Genomic DNA, 18,641 nt, shown 5'->3' with positions numbered 1-18,641 from the left:
TATTAATAAAAATATAATTATGAATTATTTAATTATTTTGGAGTGGCTTCCGTTTATCGTGTTTTTTGTCGCTGTTTTGGAACGTAACCACCGCGATAAACGGGGGATTACTATATATTGACACAGGGGATGTGGATTATTTGGCTGTACAGAAACAATACAATTTAAAAAATAAAAAAACAATGTATAGTGTATTTATTTCAGTTGTATTGACTTCTGCGATCTTCAGGATATTTTAATAAAAAAATGTATAAATTACCATTTCCACCAAAAATAGCACTTGTTTCAGTCACATTTTTTTCTATGCATCGACAAATGAAGAACCCACTTATTCTTTATTATGATGTCACATTTTTATGATTGATATATATATATATATATATATATATATATATATATATATATATATATATATATATATATATATATATATATATATATATATATATATATATATATAAAAACACCATAAATTGCCAATGGTGCAAAACATTATTGTAAATGTTAATGATTTCTGCTCTTTTTATACACACATAATTTACTTTCTTTTTAATATTACTTATGTTTTTTTTTTATTTTTTTATTTCCCCATAATCACCATAACGGGAGAACTGCAGTACCCATGAGCACCGAGCGCGAGTGCGCGCGCGGCGCCGAGCTCTGCTGACGTCACGGCTGGAACTGCCCTGTCACGCGCTGTTAAGTAAAAGTTGGGATAGAGTGAGACACGGAGCGCGCGCGCGCGAGACAGAGAGAGATAGAGGGATAGAGAAAAAGAGAAAGAGGGGGAGAGAGAGAGAGAGAGAGAGAGAGAGAGAGAGAGAGAGAGAGAGAGAGAGATCAGTGTTGATAAACACGCGGATGAAAATATTCGGCTCCGTTGCAAAGTTGTTTAGAGGAGCAGCGGAACTCTGCATTAACACAGACCTAGTGAGAGAGAGAGAAAGAGAAAAAGAAGGAGGAGAAGAAGAAGGAGCGCGCGCGCTTTAGTAAAAGACTTAAACCCGGTTAGGTGTGAAACTCCGTGCTGAAGTTAAGCTCTTTTCCTCCTGCCTGTTGTCAATGTTGTGAGCGCTGGAGGAGAGGCGGGAGAGTCGGCGCGGAGAGACGGGACAGAAACCGAGCTGTCAAAGCCGATGAGTAGTGCAGACTGCAGCGGGAATGAGGAGCTGGACTTCAGGCTGATCTTCGGTGAGGACGGCCAGCAGCCGCCGCCAGGCCCCGCAGGTTAGTGCTGCACTTTCTCTGCAACTTTTACACCTCCGCTCATCTCCTTCTCTTTCTTTTCATTTCATGCACACGGTTCTTCTTTTTATCCCCAAACTCGCAGCTCTCACCTCTGAAAGCCGCACAATCCACTCAATTCAGCTCTGCCGGGTTTTTGTGTCTGCACGAGCGAAGGGTTTGCAAGTTAATAGCCGTGTGTGTGCGTGTATGTGTGTGTGTGTGTGTGTGTGTGTGTGTGTGTGTGTGTGTGTGTGTGTGTGTGTTACCTGGCTAGTGTAGATGGTATGGTATGACATAGTATTACAATTTGGACCATGCTTGGGCTGATGTTCTCAAAACTTCTGCAAGCCATCAAACTGCAAATACAAGCCACAATTTCAGTGACAGATGTTGCTTTAGCTGGCACATGAAACACACACACACACACACACACACACACACACACACACACACACACACACACACACACACACACATATATATATATATATATATATACACAAATACACACTCAATGATTCCTGCTCAAATATTTCATTGATTATTTGACTGTGATTCTGCATGCCACTGTTTTGTTTGTTTGTTTGTTTATTATACACATCGATTTAAAAATAATGCAAGCTATAATGTTCTGTAGTATTCTGATTAGTAGTGTGGGAAGAATTTAGGAATCCCTTCCAGCTCAGTTTGTTTGTTTGTTTAAACGGTACCTTTTTTATTTTAATTTTGCATCCCTAATAATCAATCAAATGTAGCGTTTGATTGAAACAGAATTTTAGCCTGTGCAGAGGTGGTTTATTCCTTTTACACCCCAGCACTTTGTGATTCTGTGATGACGCATGTGTGTATACATAAACATATATATATATACAGGTAGAGGTAATGTTGTAGAACTTCTGAGAAGTTATTGTTTAAGTTGTAGAAGCTAGGACCCACTGTCACTTCGGTGGCGTTGCTTCTTTTAACCATCCAAAAATTATTGTTATTTTACATTTTGCAAAATATATTTATTTTTGTATCACTTACAAATTAGTTTCTTTTATAATTTATTTCACTGACGATGTTTGGCGGGAAAAATCCCTACAGCACCGCAATCCCTCGATTCATTATATTTACATTCGAAATATAACAGAAGGAAAAAGGAATGAAAAATTGTGCAAAAAATTATATAAAAAAAATATAAACTGGAAATGATTGATGATTCCCTCAGTTATAAACAGTGAAACAGTTTGCATAATAGTTTTCCAATTAAATTGTGGTTTCATTTGTGATAATGCAAAAAGTTAACACTAAAAAAAAGTTGTTTGAATATTTATTTATTCATTTCGCACGAGATTATAAGGTTCAGCTCGGCACTGAAAAGATGCACATCGTAAAAGAAGTTCTGCATGGCTTCCGGTCAGCGTTCAGTGAATGTGATATTAAATCGATTTATTATACGCATTCGATATGCAAATCGGATGAAATGAACAAGGTGAAGTGTTATATAGGATCACAGTGCACCTCGAGGCTGGCCAATATCTTACTCTCAATTGAGTCATGATAACAGTTGTAAAAATAATTCATGGCAGAGAAACGGGTTTTATTTTGAATCTTGAATGTGTATGTGTCTGTATGTGGAAGTGGATATGTGAGTGTGTGTGTGAGAGAGTGTACCTGGGCTGTAACATTTGTAAACTGACCAGTTTGAGGCAAATATGTGTGTTTTTTCAATTGTGAGGACTCAAAACAAATGTGCTGTAAATCTGATATGCCAGTGTTCTCGAGTGTGTCGACAAGGAAACAGAAAGTCAGCCCGCCATGCTTAGGGTGTGTGTGTGTGTGTGTGTGTGTGTGTGTGTGTGTGTGTGTGTGTGTGTGTGTGTGTGTGTGTGTGTGTGTGTGTGCGCGTGTATGCGTGTATGTGCGTGTGTGCGTGTGTGTGTGTGTGTGTGTGTGTGTGTGCGTGTGTGTGTGTGTGTGTGTGTGTGTGTGTGTGTGTGTGTGTGTGTGGGTGGACATGTTTGAATGTGTTTTGGATTTTTATTGTACAAGCAAAGTCTGAGTGCAAACGCCCAATCTTGTATGCAAACCAGCTTTTATACAGCAGCCGTGTGCTGCAGCATGAGGTCGGATATTAGCTGATGATTGGTCTTTGTTTGTGTGTAATTGCAAAAAGGTTTGACACTCAGCACTAGGTGAAGCCATTTAGATTTCCAGATTAGGTAGAGATCAACTTGAAAATGTTGCTGTTACCGCTGGAGTCATCGCTTTACTCCCTTATAGTGTGAATGATGCAAAAAAAAAAGTAGAGTTTTACATTAATGAAGAATTTTTTATTTTATGGACAAACAATTGCAAAATCATTTTCTGCTTCATTGTAAAGTAAGAAATGACTTATTCAAAGACTACTAAAGGGACACATTTTACATTAATCCCTTATTAAATTTTTCTTAATTAGTTAATTAATTAAAAAAAATGTTTGTCCTAGTTTTGAGCAAATGTGTTTAACTTAAACTCTGGAAAAGCTAAATAGATTGAATTGCCACTTTCACAAATAAAAAAGTAATAAAATAAATATAAATGTAATTAATAACAATAAAAAGAGACTATTATTATTACTATTATTATTATTATTATTACTATTATTATAGAGATTATTGATGAAATAGATTCGGGCTTCCTGGTTTAAAGCTGAAGCATCTGCTGTTCACGTTTCTCCCTCTGTTGCGTGTCTGACGCCTGTGGAGAATCTGTACAAATGAACCCACACGTGTGTCAGTGAGCGTCGAGTGACACGACAGCACTCGGGCAATTGGAAGTGTGTCGCATCCTTGTCGAAGCTGTTTCAGCTCTGGCTTTTGCCTATATTTCTCCCCACACTGTGAAAACATGTCATGTTTACGTCACACGTGTGAAGTGGCTAAGATATTTGTGGCATTTCGCCTCGTATGGTGGATAATTACACACTGCTGCTTTTGTACCACCCGTGGTTAGGGTTGGAATTTATTTATTACAAAGGAGATTAAGCACTTCGGGCCTGTCAGCCATTGTGGAGGTGTTGAAAGGTCAACGTCAACGTACGACAGACAAAACAAACGTAAAAGCGAAAGATCTGTTCGCTGTGAAAGATACTGTATACAGACTGGTATAAAGGATCGGCTAGCCACTGTGTCAGTGGTTTGTGTGTAGTTGCTTGAGAATGGCGAGTAAATGTGTCGATCAAAGCCTTTACATGTGTCAATACAATTTGTAATTAAATATATTTTCACAATGCTTTTAAATAATAGTTACAGGATATTGTTGAATTTTACTTTTGTGAGTGTAAATTTAGACAGATTTGAACACTGTGTTCCAAAACACCGTACAATGTACCGTAAGTAGCATGTCTAAAAAATATAACGACACTAATTGAGTTGTATTGTTAAGTGTGGTAAAGTATTTGTGGCTCACAAGCGCACACTGTTACAGGAGTGTTTTGAGAAAGAATTTGTTTTTCTTAGCAAACCGCTGTAAATGGAATAGCTAGCTTAACAGCTACTCTGAAACGAGTATGCTAACAGAACCGGCTTTAGATCAGTTAATATACAAAGACAAAACTTAAATCTATTGTTTCTTTGATCATTTTCAGTATTTGATCATATTTCATGTGCATTTATGGCATTTGGCAGACCTTATCCAGAGCAAATAATAGTCATCTTATTTATACAAGTGAGCATTTGAGGGTTAGGGGCCTTTGCTTAAGGACCCAGGAGTGGCAGCATGATGGGGCTTGGATTTGAGCTCTTAAAGTCCAGCGTCATAACCACTGAACTACCGCTTCCTGATCATGCAGGTTATCATACAGGTATTAATCATCAATAGAGGTTTCACTTGCGTTAGCTGGCTAGCCTGTTGCCAAGCAACTTGGTGTTGTGTGTTGTTGTTCCTGTGCTGTATTTGCAGTCCATAATGTTGCATGAATGTTTGAAAGGTTTCTCTACACTTCAAAAAAAATGTTAAATGAACATCCCAAAGAGTGAAACTGCATTATTACAGCTTGCAAGTTGGCACTAAAAAGGCATCACGAATACTGCCATAAGCTCTGGAAAGAAAAATGTGCACAGATAAGAGTGCGCTGATATGCACTAACTCTATCTAGTTTGACAAAATCTAATGGAGAGAACAAAACCGCAATGTCTTGTATGTCTATTTAATTTAACTTGATTTGTGTGTACTGTTTATTTTGTTAGCTAATCTGAATATTTTGTTTTCCACCTTCGTCTGCCATGATAGTGTTCGCATGCTAACTTAACCCACATCAGAGGATTAAAAAGCACACATGAGCAAAGGGGTCAAATTACTCACTCTTATCTAATATAACCTTGTTTTAAAAAAAAATTATAATAATAAATAGTGTGGGATACAGCTACTTTTATTTCTCTAACTCAACAATTTTACTCCTTAAAACTCTGTTTTCTCTCTGTTTCTCTCGGCTCTCGGTTTCAGTCGACTCAGACTTTTTTTAGGCCTAAAATTGGAAGGTGATGTGTTTTAATATACAGTAAATAAGACATGTTAATAATAATGTCTTTTAAAACTTTAAATGTTAGAAAGTAACTGTTGGTACAGAAATCGATTTCGGCTCTGTGACTGCACGAGCGATCAATGATATACAGTAGTTGATATGCGATCTGAAAGATGACATGTTTTCCAACGTACAGTAAGAAATAATGAACTTAGGGGAAAAAAAGTTACAGCAATAGCATGGCCTTGAGTTGTCTTTCATGTGTGGAGGTGGTGTTAGTAGAGGCACTGGGAACTTTTAGATATAGTGTGTGTGTGTGTCTGGCTGTGTGCCTAGGCATGCCATGTGGTCCTCAGATGGCAGTGGAATTTAAGGGGCGGGACAGATGAACCACCGTTTCTTTCCCACTGAGACAGGAACAGGAAAGGAAGAAAGGTAGTCTATCTTTCACTAATTTCCTCCATCTCCAGATTCTTTCATTCTCTCAGACTCTCTCTTTCTCTCTCTCTTTCTTTTGCTCTCCTCAGCTCCCACAGCCCTTGTCTGGCAATTCGGTTTGTGTCATTACATCGGTGCTCCGTGTTTTATCCCCTTATCCTCTTAGGATGTGAGAATTCGATTTAGCAAGTCAAACTGCCGACGAGTTACGCATTACATTGTGCTGCACGCATAATAAAGCTCAACGATTGCCATAACGAATGAGTCGCCGTTAGAAAGATTCTTTTTTTTTTCTTTTTTTCACGCTCTTACTTATCAAAGCTTATAAGTCACTCATTAGCTCGAAACGTGGCTACTAGTAGGTTTACACACATGTCTCGGGTTGTAACGAGTCAGAGTTTAACAGCAGGCGGGCCGCCGAGACGTGCAGGGAGAGAGCCGAGTATAGAAGTCGTGTGAGAAGTAAATGGGAGGGAGAGCCGGTGAACACTGAGACTGTTTGGAGCGCTCGTGTCTGGCCTGCTGTCTCAGTCGTGGGAAAGACTGAAATTACATCGCTCTCAAGGCCGGTTATTTTCAGCCACGGCTGAAAGCGACAGAGGGCACGCACTCGACTCCTTTAGCTGCTCTGAAGCAGGAGTCCCCCGTGAGCTCGCTGTGCCCGCCTAGCTAAACGAGAATGCTGTGTGCCACGTCCCCAGGTGAGTTTGCAAATGTGTGAATGTGTTTGTGTGTGTCTGGATGTAAAGTGAGAGGCAGGTCATTTCAGCTTTACATGGAGATGGTGGACAAAAATCCTTCCATATTTCAACTCAACAAGCTCACTCAGAGATTTCTTTGTGTTTCATATATAACGTGTGTATGTCATAATCATGACGCCTCACGGATCATGAAGCCGAACCTCAGCTGTTAGTGACTCAGGCATTGCTTAGGCAGCGATAAACAGAAACAGGCTAATTCACTAAAGACCCTGAGTCGACTCGGTTAATATTAAACCTAAATGTGTGAACCAGCATCTTGATACACATGGAGAATATATGGAGGGAACACGATGGACTGCTCAGTCCCAGAAACTCGATGAACCTTACAGTTTGTCGTGTGTGTGTGTGTGTGTGTGCACACGCATATTCATACCTGTATGTCTGTGTTTGTTTTTGTACAAGTAAATGCGGAAAAATGAACCACAAACTCCATTAATAAATATTAACTCTTTATGATTGTGTTATTACAACTACGCCTTGTCGGCGTTATCCTTTCACACAGCTTTCTGTTTCTAAGTTTGCTCCGTACCTACGGGGACGGTGTGTGTAGATGCAATGAGAATTTGCGCACCCGAAAGCTCAAACACAGCAAGTGTGAGCACGAGTCATTTGTTTCCCGGGGCGAGGCACGAGCAGATATGTGTGGCATTTGTCTAGTTTAAATTTAGTGTAACCAAAGCCAGTGCAGGCGGCTCTGCATCAGCTTGCGTTCAGTTCCGTTACCGGCATTGAACTCTCGCATTTAAAACTGGGCGAGCGGGAGCGCATGAGCATGTGAGCAGAGGCACAAGAACCACTCTTGCTTAGTTGTACAGTAAGAGTGTGTGGTAAATGTGTTGTTTATACTAAAAAAGAAACTCATCGATCTGATCTGATATTTCGGACTAATCGGATATAAATAGGAGAACAGAATTTTATTCAAATTCCATTTCATTTCTTTATCCTAATTAAAGGTGGATTATTTGGGATAATTCTTTCATTTAACGAAGCTTCTGAGCACCAAAACGTAATCCATAGAACTGTATGGAAAAACAATGCCGGGCCTGATTTCTTTCTAGCCAAACTGTAGATTCAGTGGCAGGTATTGATTGACACAGACCGACACCAGAATTGTATTTTTAATGTTACTTATGATGTAATTTAGCGCTCGCTGTAACATTACAGCTTAATAAAAGGGTTACGGCTTTCTTTTTACCAAGTTTGGTTTTCTGAGAAAAACATAGCATGAACCCATTAGAGCATTAAAGGATTCAAAAGATAGAAATCTTGAATGCAGCTGCTTATCTGTCTTTGAGTGTGTATATGTGATGTTTCTCCCACATCATTTTTTTTACAACTTTGATCATGAAACTTTATGATATAATGCATTGCTTAACCATCAAAGTTTCATTCTTGAGTATGATATCACCAGCATCATTGATTATATTGTATGAAAGAAAATCAGATGGAGATTTTGCTAAATAGGTGCACTTTATTTGCCAAGGATTTATTTAAAATGCAGAATTTAATATAAATTTTTTTGTTCTTTACACAAGCTCTTTAACAATCTTACATTTTTTGTTAAATTTTACTCTTCAATTTTGCTATTTTCTGTTCTGGGAAAGAATTTCCTTTCCTGTAAATCAAATTCTCAGCAGTGCTATTCAACGCCGTGCTCGGATAAGGGTCTGATATTCACTTAGCTTCAAATGATGTTTTTATGATGATTTATTACCTATTAAGAAAAACTAAAAATAACGTCATGTATAAATCTCCCTCCTCCTCAAACTTGTCATTTTCTCACCAAAAAACAATTCATTTCGGGGGAAAAGTTGTGTTGCCCCATTTACATTAATATGATTCTCTCAGACATGAAGACATAAAGTCCAGTAAAATGTTTGCATAAATGGCTCACATAGAGTACGACCCCAAAACAACAAAAAATCCCCCGCCTAAAATTCCCCACCTGCACAGTTAAATGATTCAGTGATTAGCTCACCATGTTGAATTGGTTAAAACTCATTTATAGCCTTAATTATAGTTTAATTGCTAGTTGTGTAAGTTATGCACGTTTCTCCCCTGCAGAGCGGTGAGGTAAAATAGAAAAGTCCTGCTCCTATCGTAGGGAACATATTGCGCACATTCAGCAGAGACACAGCTGTTCATTTCAGAACCATGTGTTTGACCTGAAAGCGGTACCAAAATGGAAATACTTAAAATAATGTATCAGACGTGAATTTGTTTATGAAAACGAAAAGAAGAAGGAAATGGAAGAAACTACAGAACATTGCGAATGGGTTTATAGTTCAGCTTTTACATGTTTGTATATTAATATTATATTTATAATATATGATAATATATTGATGGTGCAGAATTTTTGTACTTAAATAAGGAAATTATATTCCTGAATAAGGACCTTATTCAACTCTGCTGTTTTTAGAACATTTCATCTCACATATGCACATATTAGAGCTGGCAAAAATGCATAGCGCCCTAAATCCCCACTCGCTGCCTTGATCATCGTTAATACGGCAGACTCTGGGTTAATCACTGTTGATCCCACACTCACCTCTGGGTCGCCACTTCATTTCCTTCCCTTTCTAACTGCCCCAAATCTTACAAAATGTACCTTCTGAATTGTTGTGTAATTACATATGCGTAACCGCCGCATGGTGAAGGGAACAGAGATTGCTTAAGAGTAGTGTGAGAGTGTGTGAGTGGTCTCTGCTTTTACACTTTTTTTTTTTTTTGACTCACACGGAAGTGTACATAATTTAAGAGTAGACATATATAAGGGATTTTCCCATAGTGATGACTGTGTGCAAGTGTGTGTGTGTGTGTGTGTGTGTGTGTGTGTGTGAGTGTGTGAGTGAGTGAGTGATAAACTCTTCATTCTCTATAAACTTTATAAGTACAGTAATACCTCGGTACTTGTTGATAATTTGTTTTGTATCTCTGAAATGGACGATTAATGAACCAATATGTGGTAGCATTATTAACCACCTTAGAACCAATGATTTGGGCTTAAAATGAACAGCCAACACAAAAGAAAACTCACATGAGACTCTTCTTGCATCCATTTTACTGAAGACTGAAGCATTCACGAGTCAAGTGTCGAGCAAGCGACGAGTGTGGAAACATTTTTCAGTTGTCATAATGTTCTGCAGATGACGAGACCTAAGTATTATTGTAGTCCACTTATTTATGCTTTTATTAAGTAAATCCAGTAAAACGGTTTATGTTTAGGATAGGATTAAGATTAAAACCATTTCATTGGTTAAAAAAATGTATCTATTTTATGTATGTAATTGTGAATTTATTGGTCACTTTAATAAGAACACCTGAACCCCTGAACATGCACGAAATTATTCAACGTAAAAACAGCACAATGCATAGAATCCTGCAGATATGGGATTAAAAACCAATTTTAATAAATAAAATAAAACCAATTTTCAAATGGCAATTTTTCCATTTTGCAATTGTGCAGTTTTAATGTTGCTCCTGTGTTCAATATAGACTCAGATTCCTGTTCTTGTCAGTCAATAAGACGTTTCCAACCACAAAGCTACTATGCACTATATGCTTTCTGCATAATTCTGTGTAACCTCTGAAGAGTTGAACTTGTGAAAATCCCAGGAGATAACAGTTAAAAAAAAAAAGCTCAGAACAGTAACAAAGTCAAAGTCAGTGAGATCACATTGTGTCTTCCTTTCTGATGTTTGATGTGAACACACACACACACACACACACACACATACATTGTGGACATGGTCCATTAATTTGTTTTAATATTGAAACCTGATTCATCTACACATCTGTCAAGAACAGGTTTAATTTTATTTTGTCACCTTACTGTAGATGCATACAACTGAAATCTGGGTATATTTGTTCCAGCACAGTTATTTTCTAATTTTTTAGTACATTTTACAAACTGTATTAATTGCTCTTCCCACTTTATTATTATGGGATGTTTAGTGTAGCATCATCATCTGATAATACAATACTGATGTTGTAGTAAATGAAGAATAGGCCACAATAGGCTTTCCTGAAATATCATTTATATTATATCTTCTTCTAAAAAAATAATCATTTATTTTCCCCATTATATTTTTTCAGTTTTAACACTACATGATGTGGTCAATGGCCGTGAATACTGAAGTCACTGTATGATTTAACTCCTGATAAGTGTTGATGTTTTTGGAATAATCTGATGCATGCTTGCAGTCAGAATTATAAAGCCAGAATAGCTGTCACTTTAAAGAAGAATATGTTTATAATGATGTTGTTGTACTTTGGCCACAACTGCCATGTTTGCTGTTATAGGATATCCTAATATTTGGCTGTCTTTGGCTCCAGTAACAGTAGAAGTGCTCTCTTTACACTTTCACTTGAGTAAAAACACAAAAGCATTTGCCTTCAAATGTACTTAAGTATCCAGAGTACTATGATTTATTATGCCTGTAATTCTCTATTATTATTTTTACACAAGACTCTTTGTTTAATCAACTCAGTTTATGTGGACGGACTCAATAATATAATGATATTAATGAGTCACTGATTAATATCTATGAAAATTATCATGAGCCCAAAACCTTCCTTTTAACTATAGAAAAAGTCAGAGTTATTAGATTCTTCCATCATTTATTCCACTTATAATGTTCTGCTTGCTGTTGAACTGATGCTGAACTGTATGTTGGTGATAAGTAGATGCCACCAAGCGCCAATCAAAACAAGTTTAAAACAGAGCATGAGCTCGACCCTGATTGGTGTGTCTTGCTGTGTCTTTGACCAGTTAAGTTTTCATAAATAAAAAGAAACAACCGATTTTGCAAAATGTAGTTGAGTAAAAAGTAAGAGATTTGAATTTGAAATGTAGTGAAGTGAAGTCTTCCCAAATTAAAATTCTTCAGTAAAGTGCAGAAGTATTTAGTATTGATACAGTAACTGCTTTACGGTGCATCACGAAAACCCTACAACGCGCAATCCTTAGATCTGCAAAAAAAGTACACTTATCTGTGACAGACAGGTTCAGAGCGGCTAGACCTAAAGCGCTGGCTCTCTATGCCAGCTGAGCTTTGTTGATCCTGTAACGTTATCACAGTGTGGGACGCCTTAATCAGAGAGCTTTATTTAGAAGGCAAACATACGTTCGTGTTGGCTTAGACCGCCGCCGGGCAGCACAGCAGACGTCCGCCGCTTGTCAGTGATGTAACTGCCCTCAGGTCAGGGAAATAGGTTGCTGTTTAGACCCAGAGATTCTGAGCTTTCACTGGTGTTTAGTGGATTTTATCACAAAGGGCAAATAAAATGTACTTATTTTTTTTATTTAAATATAATTTCAATCCAAAGCAAGAAACGATTGATCTTTAATTGAGGTACACTGAGTTTCTCACTGTTTATATCGCTCTAGCTTAGTATGTTGCTTATACACACACAGAGGCTGTAGTTGGGAGCTTTTGTGTGGACAGGCCTGCAGAGGTGTGTGTGTGTGTGTGTGTGTGTGTGTGTGTGTGTGTGTGTGTGTGTGTGTGTGTGTGTGTGTGTGTGTGTGTATCTGCGCCAATGACTATGTGTTTAAAAGTAAAGGCACTCTGCCAGCAGTTCTTAGAAACAGGAGCGGAATAAAAACCTTTTTGCCAAGCTACTGCCTGCTCAGAGATGACGCATTTCTTCTCCTGTGTTTTTCCCTTTTTTTCTTCTTTTAGCAAAATTTTTTATGTGTAGGCTACAGATTTTGTACATTGAAAGTGATCGCGAAAAGACATTTGGACTGTTTCAATGCAAAGAGAAAAGCCTGCTGTTAATGAGACAGCGCTGCTTCACAACGGGAGCCCTGACTTAGGTTACACCTGTCCCCGCAAAACAAAAGTGTGCGCGCACAAACACACACGCGCGCGTGCGCTTACACATCACTATCGCTCGCAGAAACCAGGATGTTGTGTAAGTATTGTAGTGTAGTTCAGGAATTGACCTTGAGAGGAAGTTTGCACTTCATAGCCTGAACATCTAGTGTTAGTGTGTGTGCATGTGTTTATTTGTGTCCAAATAGTTGTAGTTTAATACAAAATAATAATGATTCATTCATCATTCATTTTCTCTCGCTTATCCGTAATCCGGGTCGCGGGGGCAGCAGTCTAAGCAGGCCCCCGCCTTCGACTGCTGCCCAATCCTCACAGCACCGTCCCTAAAATAATGAATTATTCTTAAACTAACACATTTCTGGTGGGTAGATGTGGTGTAGATATTATGTGTGTGTGCTGGGTGTTTCCATTTGCTAGTGTTTATTCTGCTTTATTCACTAATGAGCATCCCTGAGTGACGTCACATGCAGGCACGTGCACACACACACACACACACACACACACACACACACACACACACACACACACACACACACACAAACACAGGTGCAGACTAGATCCAGAGAGGGAACAATGTCCTGCATTTACCCCACCAGGCACAACAACCCTTAGCTGTGTGATATCTCAGAGCGGCCTATGCGTGGTGCAGTGAGCTGCAGCGATTTCCTGTCGTTATTAGCTTAGGAACAGCAAAGCCGCTTAGGACTCCTTATTTAACCGGATCACGCTAACGAACAACCGCTCCACGCAGGGACACCTCAACACGTTCCCCTGGAATCACCTCTCCTCCAAGTCATACTTACTGTACTGTTAAGAGATGATGTGAAAATGGAGGCAAGTAACAGTATTGCTGTTGTTTGACATGAAGCCACACCCACTATCACATGTGACAAAATAAAATAGATTTGTACAGAAGCTTACTCAACAAGATAGTTCATTATAACTATCGGCAAAAATCCATTCGGATAGTGTTTCCGGCTTCAAGGTCCGCTGCCATTTCAACATTGGCCTCTGAAGGTGATTCGTTGATGCCACGTGCTGTTTGTATTTACATGTGGGACTGCGTGCTGCACAGAGAGTGTTATATAGTATTGATTATTTACAATTTATTAATTATAGAATTTATTTTTAATAAATAACATGTTCATATTTATTACATTAAGCACATTTAACTGATTTAGTACTGTCTTTTTGTTTTTGGTTTTTTTTTTTGTAATAAAGTTCAATACTTTACATAGAGTGTGTTTGTTATGTTTGTTAAAGTATGTTTTTATCCAGTATCCATTTAAAATTGGTTAATTAATGGACAAATACTATCCAACCAAGCTATCGGTATTGGTTAAAATCCACTATCGGTCGACCTCTAACTGAAACCTTACGTAAAAATGAAACTAATGGTGAGTTTACTTGTCACTTAAGGGCAGCACTTGATGACTTCATCAGCATGGCTTCTCTTTTCTCCCCACCTTCAGGGTGGTTTCTGTGTAAATCGTGAGTCAACCTATAGGTATGACATTTCAGTCATAATACATATGACAAACTCATATACACATACTGTATGCATACTTCAAGTTATATGAGCATCTTGCAGCTGTGCAGCAGCCTGGATCACCTACATGCTGGTTAGACAGGGCACTTAGCTCATCCCAGAGGGAAATTCCACAATTTGATTTTAATTATTTTCTCAGTTTGAACTTTCTGCTCTCGTTGTGGCTCTGTTCTTAATGTCTTCTGACAACCAAGGACCATCTGCTAACTGTACACTTTGCTGGCCATCAATTCATTTCAATTCATATGTATTTAACAATGGGCATTGTCTCAAAGCAGCTTTACAGAGATAAAGTTATACTGTATAACAGAGTGTATAAGTTTAGTGCATATAAGTTTGTTCTTTATTATTGTAAGTTTATCCCTAATGAGCGGTGACAGTGGCAAGGAAAAACTCCCTGAGATGTCATGAGGAAAAACTTTGAGAGGAACCAGATTCAAAAGGGAAACCCATCCATATCTGGGGGGCACGGAATGCCCATTCATTACAGTTCATCATTGTTGAGGTGTGCAATTATAGGCACTTAAATGTAAAACTGTTTATGTAAACCTGTAGACCTGAGCCATTGTAGTAGACTGTTGATATAAATTACAGTCCATCCTCAAATTTCGAGTTTGAGTTGCTCAGGCAGTCTCTACTGTCCTTTTTTTGTCTGTGTGTTGAGGTGAAATAAATTCAACTCACTATTGAATGCTAAAGGTTTTGGCTTGCAACTCTACACTTCCGTTGGTGTGGCTAATTGCTCACTATGGTCCTTATTTGCTTAATGTGGCCTCATATTACCTATTGTAACTTTTTCACCATAAACTGTAGCACGCTTCAGTTCAGCACATTAAACTTTGTCCGCTTTTCTACTGCCAAATGTTCACAGGTACTGTGTGGGATTAGCTAAGACATAGAGCAGAGAAAATGTGATATTAGTGCAAATCATCACTGACACAGATTGACATAGTGACTTAAATACCATAAAAATGTTCAGGATAAGTAACTACAATAAACACTGATAAGGCATAACATTATGACCTGCCTAATATTGTGTTGGTCCCCTTTTTGCTGCCAAAAAGTTCTGAACCCATCGAGCATGCAGACTGGGAACATCCCGCAAGAGCTGCAGTTTTGAAAATGCTGACCCAGTCTCCTAACCATCACAATTTGTCAATTGTCAAACTCGCTCGAATCCTTATAGTTGCCCATTGTTCCTGCTTCTAACACATCAACTTTGAGGACAAAATGTTCACGTGTTGCCTAATACAGTGAGGAAAATAAGTATTTGAACACCCTGCTATTTTGCAAGTTCTCCCACTTAGAAATCATGGAGGGTTCTGAAATTGACATCGTAGGTGCATGTCCACTGTGAGAGACATAATCTAAAAAAAAAATCCATAAATCACAATGTATGATTTTTTAACTATTTATTTGTATGATACAGCTGCAAATAAGTATTTGAACACCTGAGAAAGTCAATGTTAATATTTGGTACAGTAGCCTTTGTTTGCAATTACAGAGGTCAAATGTCTGAAAATGTAGTTTTTCACCAGGTTTGCACACACTGCAGGAGGGATTTTGGCCCACTCCTCCACACAGATCTTCTCTAAATCAGTCAGGTTTCTGGCCTGTCGCTGAGAAACACGGAGTTTGAGCACCCTCCAAAGATTCTCTATTGGGTTTAGGTCTGGAGACTAGGCCACGCCAGAACCTTGATATGCTTCTTACAGAGCCACTCCTTGGTTATCCTGGCTGTGTGCTTCGGGTCATTGTCATGTTGGAGGACCCAGCCTTGACCCATCTTCAATGCTCTAACTAAGGGAAGGCGGTTGTTCCCCAAATTCTCGCAATACATGGCCCCGGTCATCCTCTCCTTAATACAGTGCAGTCGCCCTGTCCCATGTGCAGAAAAACACATCAAAGCATGATGCTACCACCCCCATGCTTCACAGTAGGGATGGTGTTCTTGGGATGGTACTCATCATTCTTCTTCCTCCAAACACGTTTAGTGGAATTATGACCCAAAAGTTTTATTTTGGTCTCATCCGACCACATGACTTTCTCCCATGACTCCTCTGGATCATCCAAATGGTCATTGGCAAACTTAAGACGTGCCTGGACATGTGCTGGTTTAAGCAGGGGAACCTTCCGTGCCATGCATGATTTCAAACCATGACGTCTGAGTGTATTACCAACAGTAACCTTGGAAACGGTGGTCCCAGCTCTTTTCAGGTCATTGACCAGCTCCTCCCGTGTAGTTCTCGGCTGATTTCTCACCTTCCTTAGGATCATTGAGACCCCACAAGGTGAGATCTTGCATGGAGCCCCAGTCTGAGGGAGATTGACAGTCATGTTTAGCTTCTTCCATTTTCTAATGATTGCTCCAACAGTGGACCTTTTTTCACCAAGCTGCTTGTCAATTTCCCCGTAGCCCTTTTCAGCCTTGTGAAGGTGTACAATTTTGGCTCTAGTGTCTTTGGACAGTTTTTTGGTCTTGGCCTTGTTAGTAGTTGGATTCTTACTGATTGTATGGGGTGGACAGGTGTCTTTATGCAGCTAACGACCTCAAACAGGTGCATCTAATTTAGGATAATAAATGTAGTGGAGGTGGACATTTTAAAGGCATACTAACAGGTCTATGAGGGTCAGAATTCTAGCTGATAGACAGGTGTTCAAATACTTATTTGCAGCTGTATCATACAAATAAATAGTTAAAAAATCATACATTGTGATTTCTGGATTTTTTTTTTTTTAGATTATGTCTCTCACAGTGGACATGCACCTACGATCACAATTTCAGACCTCTCCATGATTTCTAAGTGGGAGAACTTGCAAAATAGCAGGGTGTTCAAATACTTATTTCCCTCACTGTATATCCCACCCAATAACAGGTGCCACGATGAAGAGATAATCAGTGTTATTCACTTCAATGGTCATTAATGCTATAATGTCATAACATTACACCTAATCGGTGTATGGTCAAATTTTGTAAGCACCTGGTCAGTAACACTTGTCTATGTTTTATATCCCAATATAAATGTAGTCACTGCTTTTTTATTATAATTACCTATATTATTATCTAGGAAGGCTTTCTGCTAGATTTTTGATGTCTGATGTTTCAACCACAACAGCATTAGTGAGGTCAGATACTGATGTAGGGTGAGGAGGTCTGGGCTGAATTCAGCGATCCAGTTTATCCCAAAAGTGTTCAAAGTGTGCACACTCAAGTTCTTCCTTATCAAATTTGGCAAACCTCGGCTTGACAGCTATGGCTTTATGCACGGGCATCTGGCAGAACCCTCCAACCCTCCAAGTTCTAACAAGTTATATCGTTTCCCTTGGTGTGGCCCTCACCTGCTTATTGTAGCCTTGGTTTTCTCCATGGCCACAGTTACCTTCCTTTAAGTGGTCCTTGAGTTTTCACCATGGCCCCTGATCGCGTTGTTTTGGTTTTCTTGGTGTGTTTGCTACTTTCTCATTGCGAGCCTATGCATTGTTAGTGTGGCCCCCATTTTATCTGTTCCCCCCACCCCTGTTTTTCCTCCACATCTCCAGGGGCAGATGGTCATATCCTGGCCTGATCATGGTGCTTTCCCACTTGGCTTCAGACGATGCTGTAAGCAGATATCAGGTAGCTGTCCCTGACCTCAATTCAAGTGCATTCAAGTGTTTATGTGTTTATAAGAGTGTGCTTGAGCAGGGCGTTAGGGGTGAGGCTGGGAGAAGGTCTACAGGGTAGAGCTTGAAATTTCAACAGGACCCACCTATAGCACAAGAACATTCTTTTGGAGTATTATATCCTAGCCAGCCTATATTCTGATCGGATCATCACCAACAAAAGACAGCATTAGTGACTATTTTTAAGCTACCTGTAGATTCTTTATGGTTACTAAATTGCATTATCATATGATAGCACTTGTGGTGGTTTTTTAAATCTGTTAGCCTTCAGCGTCGCACCAGCGTGACCGTTATCCAATTGTTTGGATGCGGTAATGTTTAACAATAGATTAAATGAAAAGGGACAAGAGTGACTATGACAAACTATATATCATTCTAAAGGTCTAAGCCTTAAGGATCAATTTTAGATCATTGTTTTTCAATGGAAAACATATAACAAATGTATTTGCTGAATTCAACAACATGAAAAAATGCAGTACTTACACTATGATTGTAATAACGAGTCACAAACAAATCCACTGCTGCAAATCCCGGTTTAGGAAAGATAAGGGTCCACTGAACAATATGCCTTAAAGCATTTTTGGTCCAACGAAACAATAGTGTTGTAATTTAGATGGTTATTCCTTTGTTTACATCACAGTGTTTCGAGGGGTGTATTGTTTGTATACGTTTCGGAA

General features: G+C 38.9%; 1 protein-coding gene across 3 annotated transcripts in view; it reads left to right on the top strand.

Annotated features, from left to right (window-relative positions):
- Positions 1-657: 657 nt before the first annotated feature.
- nfatc3a (nuclear factor of activated T cells 3a) overlaps positions 658-18,641 on the top strand; it is an 83,221-nt gene continuing 65,237 nt past the window's right edge. Inside the window, exons 1-2 of one of the 3 annotated variants that reach the window (XM_083550220.1) lie at positions 676-1,227; positions 17,842-17,917. In XM_083550220.1, the coding sequence (XP_083406346.1) occupies positions 17,848-17,917 (70 nt within the window). In that variant the 5' untranslated portion in view covers positions 676-1,227; positions 17,842-17,847. Of the gene's footprint in view, positions 1,228-6,440; positions 6,853-17,841; positions 17,918-18,641 lie in introns of those variants that run through there. The other 2 variants (XM_083550219.1, XM_083550221.1) reach the window with 2 other exon arrangements.

The sequence above is a fragment of the Silurus aristotelis genome (assembly GCF_946808225.1).
Source record: "Silurus aristotelis genome assembly, chromosome: 9".
Taxonomy (NCBI): domain Eukaryota; kingdom Metazoa; phylum Chordata; class Actinopteri; order Siluriformes; family Siluridae; genus Silurus; species Silurus aristotelis.
This window is presented reverse-complemented; position numbering and strand designations above follow the sequence as displayed.